At 37.8% G+C, this 25,752-nt stretch overlaps 1 protein-coding gene across 3 annotated transcripts in view; it reads right to left on the reverse strand.

Moving 5' to 3' along the window:
• Positions 1–1,750: 1,750 nt before the first annotated feature.
• The window catches only part of ercc6l2 (excision repair cross-complementation group 6-like 2), a 99,011-nt gene continuing 75,009 nt past the window's right edge, over positions 1,751–25,752 (reverse strand). Inside the window, exons 17-21 of one of the 3 annotated variants that reach the window (XM_051929657.1) lie at positions 21,152–22,184; positions 13,931–14,088; positions 5,979–6,151; positions 5,394–5,436; positions 4,159–4,313 (exon numbers count right to left, since the gene is read on the reverse strand). In XM_051929657.1, the coding sequence (XP_051785617.1) occupies positions 4,299–4,313; positions 5,394–5,436; positions 5,979–6,151; positions 13,931–14,088; positions 21,152–22,184 (1,422 nt within the window). In that variant the 3' untranslated portion in view covers positions 4,159–4,298. Of the gene's footprint in view, positions 4,314–5,360; positions 5,437–5,978; positions 6,152–13,930; positions 14,089–21,151; positions 22,185–25,752 lie in introns of all 3 variants that reach the window. The other 2 variants (XM_051929655.1, XM_028805339.2) reach the window with 2 other exon arrangements.

Here is a 25,752-nt window from a genome sequence, read left to right on the forward strand (position 1 = left end):
ATCAACCCTCCAAAACTTTCAATCATTGAACGACCCATCCAGAAGTTAGTACTTCTTGTTGAAAGTGGGTGATCGGCTTAAGCACTGGGTGGTTCCCCCTTACATTAGACATGTGATTTATTGTTACTTTTATGCATCCAAAGGTTATGTTTTCCAACTTAAGAGCTCATTTAGGGTTATATAGAAATCATATTATATTCAGTCAATGGTTCCTCATAACATGATTGGTGGGAGTGTAAATGACCGTGAAATCATTCTGCACGTAGGGAACGTAACAATGTAAAATACCAGAAGTGTGAATAAACAGTGAGGACTTACGCTATCTCTGAAACGGTGACCTTTAGATTTGTTGTACCAGATTTGTTGTACCACTTGGTAAGCGGAGCGAGGTACGCAATTCATTGTATGTTGTTTAATTTGTTCATTTGTTCTGTTACTTTGTAGAATGTTAAAAAATGTACGTTTATATTTTTGTTTATAGTTTTCATGGTGCTCATGACGATATAACGACTACAATAAAGAGCCACAGTTTGAGACATAAATAAAGAGAAACGCACCAGTCTTAGACTCTCTGCGTATTGATTCCTTAGAAACCAAGGGCTGCTACAGGAATGTTAATCATCCTTGAGTCTTGAGTCAACTTAAGATAGACAGAGAGACAGAGATAAGATAGGACTTTTTTGCCCCCAAGGCATATACAGTGCACTCACACACACACTTTATATTATAGTCACACAGGCATTAAGCACCTCCACTCTAAGGCAAGTGTGGGCTAACAGGAAATCTCATCCCTTTTTCACAAGCCCTACCCCTTCTGGGAAAAGAGCTACATAAATGACACCCATACCAGAAAAGACTGTCTTTAAGACCAAGCTTCAGAGTGAGAAACACTTTCTCTGTCTGAGTATCACTCTGATTGCTTTTGCATTAGTAATTGCATGCATTGCAGAGAGTCTTTGTTAAACTGAATTACTTTGTTTGAAAATTCTGAGTAAACGGGGCTGCTTCTTGTGCACCCCAACATTAGTCTGTTTATGTAGTGTGAAAAAGTCTTAGGCCATCCAAGGATATTATTTTTAAAACCAGGTATCTGTCCAGTAAATGTTTACTTGCCTTAGAAAACACTACACCTGATACAATAAACAGTCCTGAGAATTTCTTGTGATTTTAAAACAAATCAGTATTTTATGTGGCCTCCCTTTGAATGCAAAATTGAACCAATGGGCTTAAGATAGAAGAAGTGATGAATCACTTTGAGCACATAGCTCTCCATGGTAACAACATCAACATTCGGTCCAATCAGATGGGTATTTTTCTGCCCAAAGTCTCTCCCTACTTACCTGCCTGTGATATCCAGTAATACCTAAAGAAGCTACAGTATACATTGTGACAGCATCACCATACTCTCTGTTCTTGTGCAGATGTACTGTAGATTCCCTCAGGTGATGACCCAAATGCATGATTCAGGAGCAAAGAAAACAATTGAAAGATTTTTTCATAAAAGCATCCAAAATGCTGTCATTATGCTGAACCATTCTTTTCATGTTCACATGAAAGATGAAATGATACTAAGCGGATTTGGAAGACAAATTCTAAATTTATGGGAGGGCAGAAGGCCTAATCTATTGGCTACTATAAACTAAGCAAACATTGTAGCATATGCAGGGTTACTCTGACAAAGAATTCTCAAAACATTAATACAGACAGATATTAAACAAAATTTTTAAACAAAAATGACAACATAATTTCAAATAAATATTAATTTAATAAATAATTACAAATTAAAAATACATTTCTGCCACATAACACAGTATAAAAACAAAACATTCACAGTGTTAGTGCTCAAAATCTCGCAGATTTTGAACTGTTAAAAGATTTTACTGACTAAAGTAAAAAGTTATGCCAAGCTTTTTTTATGATAAAAAATGTTTCAGCTTTTCTTGATTATACAGCAAGTGGATGAATTTGACACCAAATGTAATACAACTCATTATACAAATATACTGTATATACATTTGCTAAGAATTAAAAAAATAAATTTATAACATCAGTATGTTTGGCCCCACTAAATTGTTTTAATATTTTTTTCCAATAATGCTGTCATTGTTCTGTAGTCTTACCTAGCGATGCATAGCAAGTTCACCTCTGCAGTTTTAACAGCATTTTTTTTTTTAAATAGGTATCACTCGTTCAGAATTATGCATTAAATATTACTAAATTCTTTAAACATGAATCGTGATAATCCCATTTTGTGCTGCATTTACAAATATATACAGTACGTACAGCAAGTATGGAATGAGTTTTATATATAAAGGGCATGTACATACAGTATTAATCAATTACTGTGCAGTCTTAATGCAGAAGAAGAGATAACAGTGTGATTTGCTGCAATGAATATAACATTCCCATCATCCCAAACAAAAGTCTGTAATGGCCATTCACATAATCAGTTTTCTTTAGCTAATGCCTCACTGATGCAATTGTTTACAGAAGGAATCCAAACTACATAAAGACATTATCTATTTATAGTTTAAGCAGGAACTTCTTGTCCTAAAGCAAAGGTTCTCACATTCAGTCCTGGAGGTCCATAGTCACTGCAGGCTTTTGCTACACTCTCTTTAATTAGAAGCCAATCCTTGCTAATAAGATATTTAATTTTATGGCTTGTTAGTGTCTTCAATCTGCCACCAGGTAATTTTTCTATTGTGCATATTTTTACTTTTATCCAAATGTTCTGTAGCCCAGAACAGATCAGAAATTGTCAGTCTTACCCTTTTTCTCATCCATTTCTCTCCATGAATTTTATTTACAGGTAGTCAGATAGTACTATCTACAGATAATTCTTGACGCATGTGCACATGCAAATGGGACCAAGTTAGATGGTAATCTGCTAGCTGCTTTATCATCTGTATGTCATAGTTAACTGGCAATTTGTTCAGGCAACAAGACATTCAAAACAGAATCCAGCTATTCAAGAATCAATTAAGCGTTGAGAATCTTCAAACGATCTTACTAAAATAAATAACATAAATGCTACTTGAGAAGCAATAGCTCCAGCAGCAAGAAATGTGTTCTGCATAAGACATTTGATAAAAACAAAATCCTACAACATCTGCTCTCCATGACCAAACTTGACCACTTCTTTCTACAGTGTCTGTTTAACTGCAATACATTACATTTAAAAAATGTACCCAGTCTCTCAAAACATTAGAGGACTATGGAGGATATACAGTACATAAGTTAACATGTCACATTATAACATAAATTGCACATCTATTTAAATAACATAGACTGCACATATATTAATGGTTTCTAAGAAAAAAGTAAAAAAAGAGTGTGTGAGAAAGAAATACAACCCATTTAATAATATGATCCTTACTTTGTGTAAAACTTAGAAAAGAAAGGTGATGCTTCATTTTCCTTTCTGTTTTTGGCAATTACAGTCACAATATTTTCAAAATAAATAAAACTATTAGCAATAAAAACATCACATTTTCCATATAAAATTTTCATTTTTCTTCCACAGGTCTATTGGGGACTGGCTATCTTTTCTCACTTTTGAAGCTATATTCCTGTCTTCACAAATTCTCTCCACAACTGACATATCAGTTAGTATATTTACACTGTCTTCATCATCTTCATTTAAAATATCCCATAAGTCTTTTGACTTTTTCTTAACTTTTGCTGTGTGACTTGATGCAGAAGAGGTTTGTGGCTCAACACTGATTTTTGGATTGAATACATCATCAAGTACAGAGGTATCACCTAATAGGCCTGCAAGTAATTCCTTTTGTGAGTCAGGATTTTCTGTACTGCTATTACTAACCTCAAGAGGCTCATTTTTTTCAGAAGGATTTGCTAATAAGTGAGTATGGCTATCATTTTTTGATTTAACAGTGGACAAAGATTCCTCATTATAACAACTGAAGAAATTCTCTGGGATGATGCAAGAAAAGTCTTCTGAATCCTTTGGAATGTTACTTATTTTCTCTGAATCTCGAGGATTATTTTTACTTACATTTTTAAAATGTTTTAGAGACATTCCTTGTACAGGTTCAGATGAGTCCTTTACGTGAGGAGTAGTTTTATTGCAGGGAGAATGACTTGTGCTTGGCCCTGATGATTCATGTTTAATGTCTGTAAGTGGCATTGGTGGTATAACAGTCAATATGTCGTCAATATCAGGGTAGTGATGGCAATAAAAATCTTTCAACATATGCTGTCGAGATTCTGATGTGGTTGTTAAGATCTGTTCTGCTAGTTGTTTCACTGAGGATTTTTTAAAGAATGCAGTCATCTCAGATATATGCTTCCTGAAAGAGAGAAGAAACAAATAAAAAAACAGAAAGTAAAGCATTTTAAATTTAAAGTTTTTCAGAAAAAATATTTCTAGTGGAATATTCATTCATTAAATATTAATGTTTAATCTGGTTTTTAAAAGTCGATATATCCATCTTACTTTTTTCCACCTTTGTTGATGAAGGGGTTGGAAGCAACAGACTAAGCTAGTCAAACCAAACCTCCCCAACCTCAGCAGCAGAAGTACTAAGCGCTGTAACATTATGCCATTAACTGTTGGTATAGTAGTATTATTTTTATGCTGAACCTGCTGCGCATTACATTCTTGGATTTGTCATTAGTAGCCATATCATTTTTCACTCTTGGCAAATGCATTGATGGTTCATGAAATTTATATTTTTGTTTCTGGTGGTAAAAGATTAATGCAGTTACTGCATCTTTCTTCAATCTGTCCCAAAGTTGTTTGCATTCTTAAACAGAACTGTGAGGTAAAACAAGGGCTGTCTGGGGAAATTAAAAAACATATTCAATTATTATGAGACTCAGGAGAACACGAGGCACACATGTTAAGATTTAAGTATTATATGCGCTTCTTATACAAAGAATTATATCAGTATTGTGATTGAAATCAGACATGGGATGACATCTCTGCTGGAACTGTCCCTGGTTTTTTACCTGGCTGGAAGGACAAGGTAGTGAGTAGTTAGAAAGAAAGTCTGGGTGCTCCCTGCTTCAGCAAGGAGGCTGGTATGTGATGCTTACATGGAAACAGAAGTGAGTACACTGGTATCCTGGTGAGACAGGGAGGGCAGTATAACAGAAGGATGGGGAGACAGCCTGATAGGACTGTAAGCTCCCCTGACACATTAGATTGCAGCATTCCTAGGTTGGAGTACCCAAATGCACGCCTGCAAGACTGCAGTCCCATTGGGCAGCCCTGCTAGGTTTCATGGGTGCCACTAGGGGGAGCTGCAGAGCCTGGCTGTCCCTACTTCATGGGGCTTCTGCCTGACCCAGAAGTGCTTTGCACAGGCAATGGTCCTGGCATTGGAAATACTCACGGATCCTGCATAAAATGAGCCGTTCTGCCTCACCCATGGTGTTGGGAGTTGGGTGCTGAGGAAGAACAAAGCTCGCCTGGAAAGAATGGGCGAAGAGAGAAAATTATACTTTGTGTTGTGAACAAGAAAGAAACCTCTGAAAGGTACTTTGTTAAATAAATACATTTACTTGAACTGGGACTTGTACAAAATTAAACTTGAACTAGTAGTGTTATTTTGTGAAAGACATCAATAATTATGACTAAGAGTGAAATCACTGCACCCAAAATTTTTAGTTAAAGGCCTTCCATGAGTTCACCTCACCAACAAAATATAATGCAAATTGAGAAATATTTCAGTACATTATATAAATGGTACAGTATGCACACATCATATTGCAGCATTCGCAAAATAAGGAGGAAAGAGTTATCTCATAACTGGAGTTGTGAAATTCAAACATGTAATTTTTTTTCTTTTTCAAGGTTATATTACATCTTTTTGCAATTTTCTTTGTCAGAGATTTTTGAAAGAGACCTTCAGGACCTCTTCTTTAGTCTAAAATATAAAGTAGTTTGACATCTGATAAAGATAAACCTACTGTTTGATAAACATTTAAAATCCTCTATCATATCTTCTTACCTACGGATTGCCGGTGGTGTTTCTCCAATTAAAAAGGTGGTTCTTCCGGACCTGTGAACTTTTCTCTCAGTATTGATCACAGGGTGCTCTAGATGAACAAGTTCTGTGCCAGAGGTAATTTCCTGTGATATGTTTTTTTTTGTATGAGTCTTAGCAGGTTGCTCTGAGAAATTCTATTAAAACAAACAAACAAACAAAAAAAAAAAAACAACACAACAAAAAACAAATTTACCCCATGATTTGGTTCTCATTTTGCAGACAATGCTTTCGGGGATCAAACCGACTCCTTGTGACCCCAAATTGGAGAAGAAAGTTAGAAAATGGATTTATGAATTTTTCATGTCTTAAACAAATAATCTAGATTTTTAAAAATGTAAACTGCCATGTTTAGTAACAATATCTGAAACATCCATCTATTGTCATATGCAATTATTCATCCATTAATATATTAAATAATACATTGAATATGATATTCATTATTTCTTATAAACCTAATTCAGCTGGTTCATAATTGATGGCCACCTTACATGAGATATATACGTAAGAACCGTCCACAACATTTCTGTTGTAACGAGATATAGAATTTACTTAAACATTCCAAAATAAGAAACGTTTTTAATTAATCATCTTAGCAGTGTTGAAGGGCATGCATGAACAATCAGGCCAGCCATTGCCATCAGAGTGAAGCAGATGGCTAGGTTTTTCAGACACACAAAGTCATAATCAAATACATTTTTTGAAATTAGTTTACACATAAATTTCAAAGACTCTGGGGAACCAAAAAACTGAGCTAGACTGTCGAAGTTGAGGATAGTCATTACTTATTCACACTAGTGGTCATCCTGTCAAAATCTAGCCAAGAGAACACCATACATTTTTGTACAATGTCTCAAAGCACCCTTCAACACACAGTACACTGATCTGTAGACCGTTTCTGCAATTGCTAAGGTAAGTACTCATGACAAAGACTGGGAAAAGAAATAGGGAGTGTAGAAATTGAAACCACAAGTCAATAGTAAGTGTTCACCTCAGGTTGCCTAAATACACCCGGATCATCATCATAAATTTTGGGAAAATGTTCTATGGACAGGTAACAGAAAAGGGATTTTTTTTTGTTTAATATACTGTATGTCTGATAAAGTCTGCAGGAAAGCTAACACATTTCCCATTGTATGAACCTCATACCAATGGACAGACATGATGGTGGTAGTGTCATGGTTTGGGGATGCTTTTCCACATTAGAATTAGATAACCTGTCATTTTTGAAGGAACAATGCATTTTGCTTTGTATCTGTCAGGTATTTTCCAAACATAGCAGGGTCATGCAGTAAACAAATGACCCAAAACAGACATCATCCATGACATCCATTGCAGCTGGATGATAAATTAGACTGGACTGCCAATACTGCTGCTCTGTGCAAGAAAGGACAGAGCCGACTATACTTCCTTAGAAGGCTGGCGTCCTTCAACATCTGCAATAAAATGCTGCAGATGTTCTGTCAGACAGTTGTGGCGAGCACCCTCTTCTACGCAGTGGTGTGCTGGGGAGGCAGCATTAAGAAGAAAGACGCCTCACGCCTGGACAAACTGGTGAGGAAGGCTCTATTGTTGGCATGAAGCTGGACAGTTTAACATCTGTGGCAGAGCGAAGGGCACTCAGCAGGCTTCTATCAATTATGGAGAATCCACTGCATCCACTAAATAGTATCATCTCCAGACAGAAGAGCAGCTTCAGCGACAGACTGCTGTCACTGTCCTGCTCCACTGACAGATTGAGGAGATCGTTCCTCCCCCAAACTATGCGACTCTTCAATTCCACCTGGGGGGGTAAACGTTAACATTTAACATTATACAAAGTTATTGTCTGTTTTTTCACCTGCATTATTATCAATCTTTAATTTAATATTATTTATTGTATCAGTATGCTGCTGCAGGAGAATGTGAATTTCCCATTGGGATTAATAAAGTATCTATCTATCTATCTATCTATCTATCTATCTATCTATCTATCTATCTATCTATCTATCTATCTATCTATCTATCTATCTATCTATCTATCTATCTATCTATCTATCTATCTAAAAAGCGTAAAGCAGAATGAATGAAGGAAGCAAAACTTGCAAAACAAATTTTACAATTGTTTAGTCAAACAGAGTGTTGTAGTAAGACCAGAAATGAGTGAGTCACGATACATATACTTTACTAAACTGCAAACTCTGATCAACAGCTACAGGAAACCTCAGGAAGCAGGTATTCCTGCTAAATATGGTTTAACCAGAGACTGAGCCTAACACACTAATACATTTTTCACATGGGTATTGCACTCTCTAATAAATACACAAGTATTAAAATGTATGAGTAATTTGTATTTACTTGTATAAATATATAAAATATTAAGTGAAAAATATACACATTTTTTAGAATATTTTAATTCTAAATAAATAATTCTAATAATTTTTAAAAAAACAGACGAGCAAGTAATTTTTCTTTTTGTAAAAAGGCATCAAGTAATTCTAACCAACAAGTCTATCTGCAAACTGCTGTGGCTGTAATGAGGAAATCTATAATGATATGACTACTAAAATATTAGATTTTTTATGCATATCCTATATATATCTAAATAAAGGGCATCTCTATAAATATCCTAAAGAGATATCTATACAGCTCAACTTAAATTACAAAAAATATAGTGAAGATCTGTGATGTCATTTTTCAAAAGTAACAATAAAAACATAATAATGATAATTCCTTTCCTTATAAGTTACTCACTCTCTTAAATGAATAGTTTCAGCTATGTTTTTATTTAACAGAATACTTCAAAAGCAGTGAGTTTTTTTGAGGGGCAGAACATACAAAATCAAAATAATTTAGATCTTCTGTGCCTAGATTACTAATATATGTTAGTCTCAAACAAAAATAAATCCTTCCCTGGATGGATGTTAAAAGCTCAGAGAGAACTACAGAAAAACTCAATGTACTCAACTCAGTGTTAGTGGGAAAAGTCAGTCCTGGAGGGCCGTTGTGACTGTAGGTTTTTGTTCGAACCCAGTTGCTTAATTGGAAAAATCCTTGTCAATAATTTAATTTCATGGCTTGTTAATTGTTTAACTGCCATGTCACGTCATTCTCATAGCCTAGATTTTTTTTCCTTTCTAAGGATATCATCCAAATGATCCAATGTCTAAAACAGATGAGTAATTCTCAGTCCTTCACTTTTTTCTCTTCACTTTCCTTCCAAGTATTTAATCAAACCAAATACTGCACAATAAATACAGACAGGTGTAAATGGAAACAAGCTAAATGGAGAAATGGTGGTTTCTTTTATCATTTGCATCTTATTGCTAATAAGGAGCAATTAAAAACAGAGAATATAGCTGTTTAAGACTAAAATGAGCACTAGGGGTTGAAAATCTCAAAGAGCGACACAACTAAAGTGAAGCAAAAGTGTTACTTGAGCAATAAGTGCTTCTTATTAAGCAACTGGGTTAGAACAAAAACCTGCAGCCACTGCTGCTCTCCAGGAACAACTTTGCCCAGCCCGTGTTAAAGTATACATTGTGTGAATAAATCTTTAAGAGTGTTTTAAAAAGGAAGAAAGCACATTTTCAAATTTCTATTTCTATAAAGACTTAAGAAAAGGAAAAAGTCACAATAATATACACCAAACTACAAACAGTATATTATTATGTATAAGGAATTATATATCTAACATATGGTATTTGCTTTAAGCTAATTACAAGATTTTAAGTCTATTTGTTTAATTATGTTAAAAACTCATCATCAAAATTAATGGTCAAGGTCTTCTGTCTTATCTGATAATGTACACAATCCATATGTGATGGCCTTACCCAGCAAAACAAGAACTAAGTGTAAAAATAAACACATGTAGCAATTAAGGATTTAGTACCTTCATTTTACAGTTTAGGATTATGTCCAAAGTACATTTAATATTTTGAATCATGTAGAGCTGACTAATTTCACTGAAGCTCAAGTTATAAACATAATTGCATAAAGCTGGGACTTCATACTTATCTCAGACCACACACAAACAAATCATACAGTGAAAGAAAAGATCTACAATAAACTGTTACAACTAGTCTTAACTTCTAAATCACTGTCTGTGAACCACAGCACATGCCTTCTTTATTTGCTATAAAATCAGTACAGACAAAAATAATTTTTAATGTAGCTTAAGTAAATAAATTCACAGTATAATGCAAACACTAGTAACTTTAATTATCTTTCTTAGACAGTTATAATTTTCTATGAAATAAAAGACTTAAGTACATCAGCACCTTCATACTGCATTTGAACTTCCTTTGCAACAGCTATTTTAAGAAAATGGGTACACACAAGTCTTAAAAAATAGTTGAGTAGTCATTCACATTGATGAAAAGGAGTTAAAATGAACAAGCCTGTTCCAACTCTGCTTTAAAACAGACAGAAAGTTTTTAAGTAATCAACAAAGAGATGAGACACCTGTGCAAATTGTTTGCTTCAACTTTCAAGGCTTAATTTACTGTAACTACTGCAGAACATCTGTAGGTTGTAACTTCTTAGTTGTTCCTTGAAGAAAGCCCATTTCTAATATTCTAATATTTGCTTTTTTCAGTTTTTTGCTACCCTAAACTTTAGATTTAAACCACTGGCAGTTTACTGCTTACCTTTTCACCATTTTATGTCATTCACTGCATTTCAACTGAGTAAACATGTAGAAAAACTACAAAACTGAGGTGCTCTAAACCATTTGACTGGTAGTGTGTGTATATATATTATACACAAACACACACACATACACTTGCAGGCTTGAATACATCTGTTCTGATACATACACTGGCTGAATATTACATCATATACTTCCTTGTTTTGAATATATATATTTGAATACACACTGTATATTCATATATACAGCTGAGATATATACATATTGATTGGTTGGATCCATTTTGAGGCATAATAAATAATAAATAATAATAAATTTATAACAGCAACGTGGTATGGCAAAGCGGAAGTACCTGCTCAAATATATACTTCAGTTTAGATATACTGTATGTATACACATATATATATATCCATTCAGATATACATTGGTTTAAATACATCCATTTGGAGATATATATATATATATATATATATATATATATATATATATATATATATATCAGAACAGATCTATATCAAACTATTGTATATATATAGAAACCAATGCACCTCAAAAAATATGCTGTACCATATATTTCCCTAAATGGCTCTGCATTATTGTTATATATATTACATACTGTGATATGTGGCCGGCCGTTCATCCCGGCCAATACCCCCAGGCCATCTGCAGCATGGAGGTGCCCCGAATGCCAGCAGGGAATTCTGGACAATGCAGTTTTTATCCCCAACCCTGCTGGATGCCGTGGGAGCCGCTGCAGGGAGGAACAAGGATTATTTGCCTTACGCCCAGGAAGTACGTCAGAGTCACATGGACAAAGGGAACGATGTGCTTCCTGGATGAAGAAGAAATGATTTTTATCTGACCCGGAAGTGTTCCAGGTCACGTGGACAGAGAGGGCGAAACGGGTCAAGGACTATAAAAAGGACTATGAGAGACCAGAGCGTTGAGCTGAGCTGGGTGGAAGGGTGGCAACGCATCTGAGAGTGTGGAGGATTGTATTGATTGTTTATTATGATTATTATATGAGTATTGTGGAGTGTAGGTGCTTTGTGCACTTTAATTTTGTCCGAATAAATAATTATTGGACTTTTACCTGGGGTCTGAAGAGTGGTCAGAAGGTTCAAGGGGTCGAGAGGACCGCAAACTGTCACTGTGGCGTAGTCAGGCAGGATTTTCTGGCTGTCAGTTTGGCAGAGGACCTGTTTAAAAAATTTCTGTTGACAGAGAACCCGAAGACGGCAGCATCAGAACCTGCAATAACATTGCCAGAACCTACCTGCACCACATCCGTCATGGGAAAGAAGAGGGGTAAGCAGAGCAGCAGCATGAGCGGAAAAGCTCTATTCGTTATGGCTGACGCTCGGGATGAGTGTAGGGGCGACCACATGGATCGGGAGAAGCCTACTGAGGAAGACTGCATTGAGGTATGTGCCGGCGATATAGTGAAAAATATTTTTAAAATAACACACTTTGTACCTTGCACATACCTCGGAAATCATCAGCCGGAGGCTCTGCGGGATGCACACAAAGCTCCTACAAAAGGTGGAACACTCTTGTTCGAGCCTGTGAGAGGGACTACAGACTTCTGCATGTCAGCTGCCGGTGAGGGACACGTGACCCAACCCGAAGAATTTTGGGAAGGAGGAGGTCCACGTCCGCTGTTTGCGCCTTCGTCGGCGAAAAGACGGACTTGGACTTTCTAAAGGTGAAGGGGGAGGCGAGCGAAGCACCGCTCACCCCGCAAGAAGGTAAGGAAGGCCGGGAAGTGGCTGATCGGTATGTCGATAAATTAATAAAGACAGACCGCAGTTCACCGAAGGCAACCCGGCCCCCAGACGATAAAAATTCCAATTCCCAGAAGCCTCCTCGAGACCCGTCAGAGCACGTGCCAGCAGCGGGCGTGCTCATTGGCTCCCGGCTGGTAAGTGAGGTAAATAAGGAAGTAAGCTTGCCTCCGGTCGAAATAAATAACATTTTGGACTTGCGGGAACTTCCCATATTAAAGAATACGATGGTGCAGGTACCGTACATAATAGAGGGACACAGAGTGAACCGGGCCTGCGATTGTTCAGTAACAGGTGCCAATCCTCTGTGAGCCCTACAAAAGAGTCTGAAACAATGACCCGAGTGGGCGGGGGAAGATCCGATCGTACCGGAGCAGTGCTGTCTTACGGAGCAAGGTGGATCTAAAGACGCCGTCACCGGTCGTTGTTAAATCTAAAGGGGTGCAGACAGGAAAGGGGCTCTCTTTTACTCATAGGTAGACCCAAACTGTGCACAAGCCCCAGATTAAACAGGAGATCACTAAAATAAAAAAGGGGTCTCCCGATAAGTTGGAAAGCTTAAGGGTGGCCGAAAAATCCTCATCCTCAGCGGAGAAAAGGGTGGAACCAGATGTTCCAAGGGGCTTCCAGTCCAACAGAGAGAGACTACCAAGGGGACTGCGGCTGTGCTATGAATGCCGCAGGCCGGGCCACGGATGGAGAAGTTGTCCTAGGAGGACAGGGGACCAAAACAGTTACTTTTATACTGTTCCTCCTAGGTTTGCACGGGAGTGTCAACAAGATCGCCGAGGTCCGCTTTTGGATCACCTTGGAGGAAGATGTCCCTTGCGGGGCTGGACGCTCCAAACCATGTTTTTTCACTGGGAGAAGGGTACTGTGATATGTGGCCGGCCGTTCATCCTGGCCAATACCCCCAGGCTGCCAGATGGAGCCCTTTCTGCAGCATGGAGATACCCCGAATGCCAGCAGGGAATTCTGGACAATGCAGTTTTTATCCCCAACCCTGCTGGATGCCGTGGGGGCCGCTTGGGGATGCTGCAGGGAGGAACAAGGATTATTTGCCTTACGCCCAGGAAGTACGTCAGAGTCACATGGACAAAGGGAACGATGTGCTTCCTGGATGAAGAAGAAATGATTTTTATCTGACCCGGAAGTGTTCCAGGTCACGTGGACAGAGAGGGCGAAACGGGTCAAGGACTATAAAAAGGACGCGTCTGGGAGTGTGGAGGATTGTATTGATTGTTTATTATTGATTATTATATGAGTATTGTGGAGTGTAGGTGCTTTGTGCACTTTAATTTTGTCCATATAAATAATTATTGGACTTTTACCTGGGGTCTGAAGAGTGGTCAGAGGGTTCAAGGGGTCGAGAGGACCGAAAACTGTCACAATACATACACAATACCTTTACAAAGCATATTTATTAATGGCAATTTGTTACCACTGAAACCATGTCTTGATGTAATACTGTACTCTTCACAAATTGACAGCATTTTCAATTGTACCTCTTCTGCATCACTGTGAACAAGATTCGCTGGCATTTGAGTATACTGATTCAATTCAAATACATCCCGCAGGGCTGAGCGACTCATCTGATTCTCTGCTTTGCTTGATCCAACAATGTGCTGATTTGAATGGGTATAGACAACCCCCTGGACACCATCTAGAATAGAAAAATAAGGTACTGAAATTTTAACTGCCCCAGAATAAGTACATGAAGTTCTACTTTTTAAAATAAATTACTCAGCTCATTTTTCCTATATGTAGGTATTATTTTAAGCATTACTGACATACTTCCAGGAGTATTTAATATTTCATCATTTCAACCAGAAAAACATAGACTTTACAAGTAAGTTTTGTATGTGTCATTTACACTGAAACAAAACCTTACTGTCTGAAATGATAGAATTTCTTTAAAGAACTTGGGTTATGCTTAGCTGCAGGCATTTTAATGATTCACTGTTACAAAGGAGTTCTTTTGTTAATTAAATTGTTTTATTACACCTTTACTTCAATACTTGTTGTTTGGTTTTCAGGAAGTTTTGCTCAAAACTATTAGTTCTTTAAAATGATCTTCATTTTTTAACATAAAATATAAAGTCTCTAATACAACTCTGTACCAAAAACACTTCAATGACTATTTTGACTTCCTAAATTATAATGTACTGACAAATCAATAGTGTTTAAATTTATAACTATAAACTATCTTCAGTAAAAATAATGACATGCCAACTTTTAGAATGTTCAGGGGTAATTTGTCTGTTATCCATATATCAGCATTGGTTTCATTTGGGTACACTGGTTTGCTCACTTATGCCAAAAATGTTGTGTTAGGTTGTTTGGAAACTGGCCTAGTTTGAGTCAAGTTGGATCTGAGTTTGAGTTTTCCCTGTCACAGTTTAGCATCTATTTTATTCAGGGTTGTTGATTCCTGCCAAGTGTCCACTGCTGCCAGGATATGCTCTGGCTTCTTGCAACACTGTAATGGAAAACATGAATTCAGGAAATGGGTGAATGGATAATACATACTGTATGATGGTGTTCAAGGCCACAATTACAACAAGTAATATGCCAAAAGACTGCTGCCAATCCTGTAAAATATGGTTTGGAAAGCAAGAAGAAATCCTAGGCTCAAAGTTCCAAATCTGTGAGATCCTCAAGACTCATCAAAGCATAAGGTCTTAAAAAATGAAATTTGTTACTGACTGCATGAATATTAAATTTTTGGTTAAACTAGAGCTAGCACAAGAAGACATGGTAAGGGTATTTCAAACGGCCCCCTAAATATAATTGTGGCAGAAAACTATATTTTACTGAATTAACACGCTTGACACAGGAAAGATGGGGCACATGTTGACAACTGTTAAAACTGACTGAACAATGACCTAAAATATGTATTTTGATGTGTATTTTGCTCTCTACCATGAAGGCTCAATAGAATTTTGAAACGGATTTTATAGACTAATAAACTGTACAGGGAACATAACATAATGATTACAAGTGGCTATTTCCTACTTTACCTAAACCAAACATTTAAATGGCAATCTTGAGAGAGCAAACCACCAAAGAAAATCAAGAAATGTGACCTGTGTAGAGCATCTAATTTTTAAGAAATTGTCAGATGTTTAATAGTAAGTTAAAAACAAGCCTCTTCTTGGTGACTGAAGTAAAGGTGGATAGTAAAAACAACAATTTGGTCCTCTTGCCTTCACTGATATATAATGCATTATTTTACATTGATGTCGCATATATTCTATAATTGTGTTAAAACATACTTATAAGTTTGAAATATGCACCAAAACAATTTTCAGTTAAATCATTTTACATAACCTTTACACATATTCAAAAGAGGTCTGAATAATAAAAGACTGGGAAAGTTTTCTAGAATTTTTACATATTGCTGACTTTCAGTTTGGCTCTTCATACTAGTTTAAGTGACAGCCCTGGTTCAACTCTGGTGGAAAATTTAAGAACCCTGGTTCAATAACACCAGATAAAAAGGGCAAGCAAGACTAGTTCTATTTAATGGTTAACAAGTTTTAGCTGGTGAAATTGTCACAAATATTTTTCTCATAATCACAGGGAAATTTTCATCACATGAATTGATAAAGGCACACCCGACCAAAGGTAAAATAAACTCTTCACCCAGTATCACTCTATGAACAAAGCTTGATACCATAAAGAAACTAGCACAGAACCTCACAACATTTAAATATCCACAGGCCTCCATCATGCTGATGAACTTTTTACCTGACAAACCCTAATAAATGCATTTTGCTAGGTCACTTGCTGTGTTTGACAAAACACCTTCAGAGGGACTGCTAAGCAAAGTAGGTATAAGTGGCATTTTTTTTAAATTTAGGGAAGCTTTGCTGTTACTGAGCTGAGTATTCTACCACAGAAAAACAGGCACCATTTTTTCCATAACTTGATGAAACATTCATTAACATTACAAAGGAAGTGTCTGAGAGGCAGCTATTTTAGGTAATTTAACTAAGCAGAAACCTAATTTGCTGAGACATATAGGTACAGTTTGGACATTGCATTCCTTTGCATATACAATTAATGAAACAAGTATCAAAAATGTTAAGTGCTGGCTCAATAATTCTCATCTATTATTAAAGACTACATTAAATTTCAAAAATAGGCAAAGATTCATAAAATACATAAAAAAGCAAACTCTGTAATCTATATGACACAAAATATTTTTTATACTCAAACTATAAAACATCTGTGGCCTCATGTATAATGCTGTGAGTAGAAGTCAAACTAAAACATGGCAAAACATGAACAAAAGTGGAAATGTGCGTACGCACAAAAAAATTCAGATGCACAAAACCGTGCGTAAGCCAGCTTCCACACACTTCTGCTCCATAAGTCCCGGTCAGTATGAAATGTAATGCATGTGCCTGCCACCCCATCCCAACTTCTCCCAGAATTTTGCATACTTGATTATGTAAATCAATATAAATATTCCTTTCAGTTGAGTGTTTGTTAAAAGACAATGGCAAAAGCATGTATAAAAAAGAACTTCACCAAATGCAAAGTGGAGATCCTACTCAGTGAAGTGGTAGCAAGGAAAAACATAGTTAGGCAGTGGTACTGTATGAGCAACAAAAGGAACTTGATGGAACAACACTCAAAAGTTCTAGTTCAGAAAGTTGCACTGTGCCTGAAATAAAGAAATTGTCAGATATCAATGTAGACATGAAAATGTGAGTTGTAGCCCCACTGTCTGAGTGTCATACGGAAGTATATTAGAGCACAGAGAAAAGAAAAAAAAAAGGGACACAGTGGAAAAAAAAGAGGCTGAAATGTCGAGTTTAATCTTGTAGTTTATTCTGCCATTAAAGTAGAATGTCATAAACTTCATCTTAAAATCGGTTCAATTTATTAGAGTTTCTCAAATCCCATTATAACTAAAGTAGTATGTTAAATGCATCGTATTCTATGCATGTGAATCACTGTGTGCTTCTTAAATGAGCTTTCCCTTTCGCACATAGGAGTGCACAGGTACTGGTTGCCATACAGAATACATTACATTCATGATATTACAGCTCTCTGAACATTTTAGAATACTAAGATATATAATTGATATCATTTTCATAATGAAATGCATTAAAGCATGTATTAAATGTGGGGGCACAATGGCACCACGATAGCGATGAGCTGGCTCCTTGTCCAGGGATTGTTATTGCCTCCCCCATCTAGGGATTGTTTATGTCTCCCACAAGATGCTTGCTGGGATCCATGCCACCCTCGATGAAATAATTAATTGCAGCAGTACTGTGTCTGTCAAACGTACCAACCCCCAATCCCCGTCCTTCCATTTTCTTTCTCCACATAACCAATCGCCACAATATAAGCACTGTAATTAATGTAAAACCAGCTGTAAGCTTCAAAACTTTTAAGGAAAATTTAAAAATCTTCGTAATACGTGTTTAATTATTACATCCGTCTATTCATACAGGGTCGTGCTAGTCCCAGCAAGCATACAGCTTGAGACAGGAACAATCCCAGAAGTGGGCACCAGCTCATTGCTACCGCTGCTCCACTGTGCCCCCACATGTTTAATTATTAACAGTATACATTATTTAAATGAAGTTAACAATTTATCTGTAAAATATAATATACACACTTTAAAGCATTTCATCATAAAAATGACATCAAGTATACATCCTAGTATTCTAACAGCACACAGCGCCATCAGGATAGCTCTTGGAAATCTAAATCAAATTACAAGCCAGTCATCATCATGTGTAAATATGCGCTCTGTTCTTTTGAATTGAATCAAATTCCTTTATTGTCATTATATGGTACAATAAGATTCAATATACAAATCCTTCATAATCTTATTTTCCTATAAAATGACTAGGGGGCTTTGCCCCCTGCTCGCTTTGCTCGCCAACCCCAAAGCCTGCGCTAAGCGCTAGCCTCTTTGTGGTTTTGCCACTCGCATATGGGGATGCGGATATACAATTTAAACACATTGTTATTTTCATGGGAATTGTTACATTTGTATAATAGATCTATTTTACATTACAGCAAGTAATTAACCATATTAAAAAGTAGTAAAACATAATAATTTGAAAGTAAATGGTTAGAATTAGAGTTATTCGTTGTGTAATATGATTTTGTTCTGTTTGGCTTTGAAATTAACACACAAATACTTTTTAAACTTACATTTTTACTGTAAAACTATTTTTTTAATTCAATTTTCGTCAATATCGCATTGAATTTTGATTCTGTGTTTGGATTTTCATCATGACAATGCAACGTATAACTGCCCGTGATTGAATTTCGTTTCTTTCTCTCTTTTAAATAAAACGACTTTTTTGAATATTTGGCTCTGAGATTTGTTAATTGTCTTTGCAAAAGCTATTCTAACAGGAAACTGTTAATGTTTTAGTACAAATGGAATATCAAGATCTCCTTTGTTGTCTAATGTTATGCACAGAAGATGTATTACATTACCTTTCTTGGATACATCCTTCTTTCTACCGCAATTTGTGTGGTGGAAGACCGGACGGTGTTAACAGTTGTAGATATTCTTCAGGATATTGTAAATTGATGTTTTCATGTTCCGCACGACCACCACCAACTGTTTCAGCATAGTCTATCGATACGCATTTGACCAATTTGCTGATTAACCGATCGTCATTTTTGCCATTAATTCGTTTCACTTCATAGTTTCTTGGTGCTAGGATTGCCCGTGCACTCATTTATTCTGTTAATAACAGTACTGTGCGCGTGGTTGAATATGGTTGAGAGGAGGGTGGGACTTGAAAAAATCTCATGGCCAAAGTCTTGTCTCGCGGGACTCGAAAAAATCTTTTGAAAAAAGTCTTGTCTCATCCCAGGATTTTTTTTATATAATAGAGATATAACGATAATAATAATAATACAATAAAAAACACTGAAAAATATATAGTGTGAAAACATAAGTACAATATACATGTACAGTAATCCCTCGCTATATCGCGCTTCGCCTTTCGCGGCTTCACTCCATCGCGGATTTTATATGTAAGCATATTTAAATATATATCGCAGATTTTTTGCTGGTTCGTGGATTTCTGCGGACAATGGGTCTTTTAATTTCTGGTACATACTTCCTCAGTTGGTTTGCCCAGTTGATTTCATACAAGGGACACTATTGGCAGATGGCTGAAAAGCTACCCAACTTACTTTTCTCTCTCTCTCTTGCGCTGACTTTCTCTGATCCTGACGTAGGGGGTGTGAGCAGGGGGGCTGTTCGCACACCTAGACGATACGGACGCTCGTCTAAAAATGCTGAAAGATTATCTTCACGTTGCTACCTTCTGTGTGCAGCTGCTTCGTGAAGCGACATGCTGCACGGTGCTTCGCATACTTAAAAGCTCAAAGGGCACGTATTGATTTTTCACTGTTTGTTTTTCTCTGTCTCTCTCTGTCTCTCTCTCTCCCTGCTCCTGACGGAGGGGGTGTGAGCTGCCGCCTTCAACAGCTTTGTGCCGCGGTGCTTTGCATACTTAAAAGCCAAACAGCCCTATTGATTTGTTTGCTTTTCTCTATCTCTCTGACATCTGCTCCTGACGCGCACTCCTTTGAAGAGGAAGATATGTTTGCATTCTTTTAATTGTGAGACGGAACTGTCATCTCTGTCTTGTCATGGAGCACAGTTTAAACTTTTGAAAAAGAGACAAATGTTTGTTTGCAGTGTTTGAATAACGTTCCTGTCTCTCTACAACCTCCTGTGTTTCTGCGCAAATCTGTGACCCAAGCATGACAATATAAAAATAACCATATAAACATATGGTTTCTACTTCGCGGATTTTCTTATTTCGCGGGTGGCTCTGGAACGCAACCCCTGCGATGGAGGAGGGATTACTGTACATATAGTGCAGATAGTGCAAATGGTTCATAAAGTTTCTCAGGTTGTGCAAAATTACTGTTGTAGCACAAGTTTACAGTGAGGGAATTGTAATTATAAGTACAAATAGTTCTACCGGGATCACTTGAAGGACTGATTGAGTGTGTTTAAAGCTCTTGAGATGAAACTGTTTATGAGCCTCGATGTCCGTGCAGGTAGGGCTCTGAATTTTTTCCCGGATGGGAAAAGTTCAAATAGACTGTGTCCTCGGCTAAATGGAATTTATGCAAATGCTGATGGCTTTCCTGAGGCAGCATGTGCTATAAATGTCCACCAGGGCTTTTCGATCAGCTGCTGTACAGCTGTGATTCCACATACAGATACAATGGGTTAAAATACTATGAGTGGTGCACTGAGAGTAACAACGTTAAAGCAGCTATGGTATTTGGAAAGTTTTGACCACTGCGTGCACCATTATGTGGTTACAGAATGATTACAATCAGATGCCTTAAATTTGTAAACAATATGCAATTAATTTCGATATATTTGATAAATCCCACTGTCATCTCACTGATGTGAGTCTGGAAAAAGGGAGACCACAAAGAAACAGTAGCACTGCTTTGATGCTGGGTGCTGCCAGTTTGCAATACTAAGCAGAAACTTGTGTATGAAGGTTGGGAGGCTGCCATGAAAATGTGCGTGGCTTTAGTTTTTATACATCTAAAAGTGTGTGTGGAAACGGGCGTATGCAACATTTTTGGGCGTACGCACCATTTATACATGTGGCCCCTGGAGATAAAATATTTTAACTAACCAGTTTACTATTGGCCTTTAACAAAGAACTACAGATATATTTTGTGCTACTACTTTTACTTACCTAAAAAGCTGTCCAATGATCCCTGTTTTTCAGCTGCTTGATTATGTTCTTCTTTTTGTATAAATATTTCCTTATTCTTAAATGATGACCTGGAACTTACGTAACACTGTTTCCGCTTTCTTTTGGCTTTACAGAATTGGACTTTTTTAACAGAAATATCTTCTTCTTCTGAAGAGAAAGAACTGATCATCTGCCAATCAGTTTCAGGTCCCTTCTCACAGACATTAAATGCAACATTTCTTTTTGGCTCTTGGGAAAGTGACATGCACTGTTTGGCTCCTGGTTCTCTGAGTTTTGCTTTACTGTGGGTAATCTTTTCTTTTTTAGACATAGCAACATAATCAGATTCTTCACCACTATCAGATTCAGTGATGTTGCACATTTTTGCAGTCTTCATTTCCAGGTTTTTATTTAAATGTTGGAGGGTATCAACGGTGCTTTTGTGTTTTCTTGGTTTGCAAGATAGTAAGCCAGGATGCCCACGTGAGGACAATTTAATTTTTGCCTCATTTTTAATTTTTTCAGTTAATTCAGAAGTTAATTTCCTGCATGTTTTATTTTTTCTCTTTCTGTTTGTGTTAAAATTTGTCCTTGAACTAACAGAGCTTGCCTTAGAAGGACTACTATGGCTTTCTTCACAGTCTACACAACTGTAATTCTTTATACTTTTAGGTCTGTGATTTGCAGATTGTATCATGTTAACTGGCTTCAGGTTTAGATCAGAACTCTGTCCTGTAATTTTTTTCTTTTTATCTGTTGGCAGTATATTATTTTCAGAAGATGACTGGGTCTCAGAACTTTCATTGTCCTCTTTATAAGAATATTCCAGCGCTATTTTTGCATCAAGAAACTCTGAAAGGCCACACTGAATCAGACTCAAAAGACCAGAGGTTTCATTCTTTTCAGTTCTGTATTTACTTCCCTTTTGCTCTTCTTCACTGTCACTGCTGAAATCTAGTATTTCTTTTGGAAAGTTATTTGTAGCCTTTTGAGCACACTGTCTTCTTTCAGGATTGTCTTCCAGCGCTGATGTCTAAAAAATAATTATTAAATGAAATTCTTAATAAATGTTACTATGGACTAAGATTAAAATAACAGAAAATGGTTTATTTTGACTTTGGGAATGTATTGTTACAGCATAAGAGTTCATATTAAAAGTAGTGAATGGATACATATGTGTAAAAATGTTCTGTCATGCAGAAAATTATGGTCACTTTCATGTGGACTGAATACTTTTGCACGCCACTATAGTTATCAATTTTCTGCTGTCATAGCAGTTTACATTTATGAAGCTGATGCATACATTAAATATATCTGTTATGTTTTAATAGCTAAACATGATTTGTATTCTGAAGATGAATATATGTATCTTGGTTATTAATTAAATACAGCTAGGTCTCAAACTACACAATTTCAGAGTATGTAATTTGCATCAAATATAAGTGACATCCCTCTCCTGGAATCATCACCTTATCATGGTGGAGAGCTTTGAGTGCCCTGTGACCCTGGGAGCTATGCTGTCCAGAGCAGAAGCTCCTAGTAGGGCCTCCCAAGGCAAACTAGCCTGATGCAATGTGACTTGGGCAGCACTGGACCAAATGCCAAATCGGAGTACCAGGCCTTATTGGAGTCACTCGAGGGGATCCTGGAAATAATCCCATCTTGGGACTCCATAGTTCTGCTGGGTGATTTCAACACCCACATAGATAACGATGGAGACACCTGGAGAGGCATTATTGGGAGGAATGGTATTCCTAATCTAAACTGGAGTGGTGTTTTGTTACTTGACTTCTGTGCTGGGATGATTTGTCCATAACGAACACCATGTTCAAACATAAGGTGGCTCATAAGTGAACCTTATACCAGAGCATCATAGGCCAAATATCTATGAGGTATTTAATAATTGTATCATCAGATTTGTGGCCATATGTTCTGGACATTTGGATGAAGACAGGGGCAGAGCTGCCAACTGATCACCACTTGTTGGTGAGGTGGGTCAGACTGTCAGACTTGGGTGGTTGGGCCTGGACAGACCTTGAAAGCCTAAGTAAGTAGTGAGGGTGGACTGGGAACATCTGTGGGCCTTGTTCAAATCCCCCATTGTGGAAGCAACTGCAAAGAGCAGCAGCCGGTAGGCCAAAGGTGCCTCTCAAGATATGGCAACCCAAGGACCCAATGGTAGACAACAGAGGTGAGTGATGCCATCGGGCTGAAAAAGGAGGTCTTCCATGTATGGTTAGCACGGGAGATTCCCAAAGCAGCAGAGACATACCAATGGACAAAATGGGCTGCAGCCTTGGCGGTCAGGTTAAGCAAAAACCCCGGTGTGGGAGGAATTCGGAGAGACCATGGAAACAACTGTCAATCGGACTCAAAGTGGGTCTGGCAAACCATCAGGCGACTCAGAAAGGGAAGGCAGGGATTCACCCAGGCTATTCTCAGCAAGAGGAAAGAGTGTTGATCCAAACTGAGGATGTTGTCTAGTGGTGGAAGAACACTCTGAGGAACTCCTTAACCCAATGGACATGTCCTGTATGGAGGAGGCAGAACCAGAAGCTAATGGGGGATCAATGCCCATTTCCCTAAGGGAGGGTCACTGAGGTAGTTAAGCAACTCCACAGTGGCAAGGCCCTGGGATGGATGAGATCCACCCAGAAATACTGAAGGCTCTGGACACTGTTGGGCTGTCATGGCTGACACTCTTTTTCAATGTTGTCTGGTCACTGGGAGCTGTGCCTCTGGAGTGGCAGACCAGGGTTGTGGCCGCAATTTTTAAAATAAGGGACAGGAGGGTGTACTATCAGGGGATTAAAAACCTTAGCCTCACTGGAAAAGCTTATGCCAGGGTACTAGAAAGAAGACTCTGCCCAGTGGTGGAACCTCAGATCCAGGAGGAGCAATGTGGATTCTGTCAAGGCCGTGGAACGGTGGCCCAGCTTTTAGAGAAGAAATAAGACTGTGTTCCTCAAGGGATTCTATGGTTGCTGGTTGAGTATGGGGTTCTGGGCCCCTAATAAGGGCTATCTGGTCCCTGTATAATCACAGTAAGAACTGCGTCCACATACTCGGAAAAACATTAGCACCGTTTCTAGTGGGCGTGGGACTCTGCCAGGACTGTGCTTTGTCTCCTGTCCTGTTTGTAATTTTCATGGACAGGATATCAAGGCACAGCTGGAGAGGGAAGGGGGTCCAGTTTGGTGGCCTTAGAATCGTGTTACTACTTTTTGCAAATGACGTGGTGCTGTTGGCTTTATTGGGCTGGGAACTCCAGCATGCATTGGGACAGTTTGTGACTGAGTGAGAGGTTACAGGGGATGAGGATCAGCACTTCTAAATCTGAGGCCACTGTCCTCAGTAGGAAAAAGGTGGACTGTCCTCTCTGAGTGTGAGGGGAGTCACTACCTTATGTGGAGGAATTTAAGTACCGTACTTCATGGTGTTGTTCACAAGTGTGGGGAAAAGGGATGGTGAGATTGACAGACCAATTGAGGCGGTGAATGCAGTTATACAGTCGCTATACCGATCTATAGTGGTGAAGAAGGTGAAGCTCTTGATTTACTAGTTGATCTACACCCCTACCCTCACCTACGGTCATGATCTTTGGATAATGACCAAAAGAATGTCACTGGTGCAAGCGGTTGAAATGAGCATTCTCTGCAGGGTGGCTGAGCTCTCCCTTTGAGATATAGCAAGAAGTGCAGACATCCAGGAGAGGACTGGAGTAGAGCCACTGACTCTCTGCATTGAGAGGTGCCAGTTGAAGTGGTTCGATACGGATGCCTCCTGAACACCTCCTTGTAGAGGTGTTATGGGTGCGACTAGGTGGGAGGACTCCGCGGGAAAAAAAAATCCCCTGGAATGAAATCTCCCAGATGGCGTGGGAATCCGTTGGGATCCCAAAGTATGAGTTGACATGTGTGGCTAGCGAAAAGGACATATGGGCCTCACTTCCAATACTGTTGCCCCAGTGACCTGGCTTCGGATAAGCGATGGAAAATAAATGAATGACTAAGTGACATCTTGACTAATGACTAATGAAAAGCAAAAATCATCAAAGTCTCTCACCATATTGTTGAAAAAGTGTCTTTGCTAGAGCTGCTAGATTTAAACTGACATAACAACTTTTATTGATCCTTTCAAGTGAATTAAATTTTTTGAATCAAGATGCTGAAAATCATTTTACAGGAGCATAAAGTAGTTGATGATTCTGCTATTCCATTAGTTATTTTTAATTATTTTCTCCACCAAATGAAAAGCAATGTGTAAATGATTATTTTTTCAGTCAGCTTTTTCACATGCAGCATGAAGACAAAATGCAGTTTGATTCATGATCAGTTTTAATCTACACTGGGATTTTAACATCAATATAGTTATTGACTAGGGCTACAGGTTCTGTGATGGTCTGGTCTTGAACCCGAACTGTCGATAGTTATGAACCAAGATGAGGTGAGAAGTGCCTTTATTACAATCAATTTAAAAAAAAAAAAAAAAAAAAGAAGATCAAAAAATGCAATGCATCAAATCCATAAATAAATAATCCTTAAAAACAGTGTCTATGTGAAGGTTAGAAATATCCAAAAAATAACTATTCCATTAAAACA

Source organism: Erpetoichthys calabaricus, chromosome 7 (assembly GCF_900747795.2).
Source record: "Erpetoichthys calabaricus chromosome 7, fErpCal1.3, whole genome shotgun sequence".
Lineage (NCBI taxonomy): Eukaryota > Metazoa > Chordata > Cladistia > Polypteriformes > Polypteridae > Erpetoichthys > Erpetoichthys calabaricus.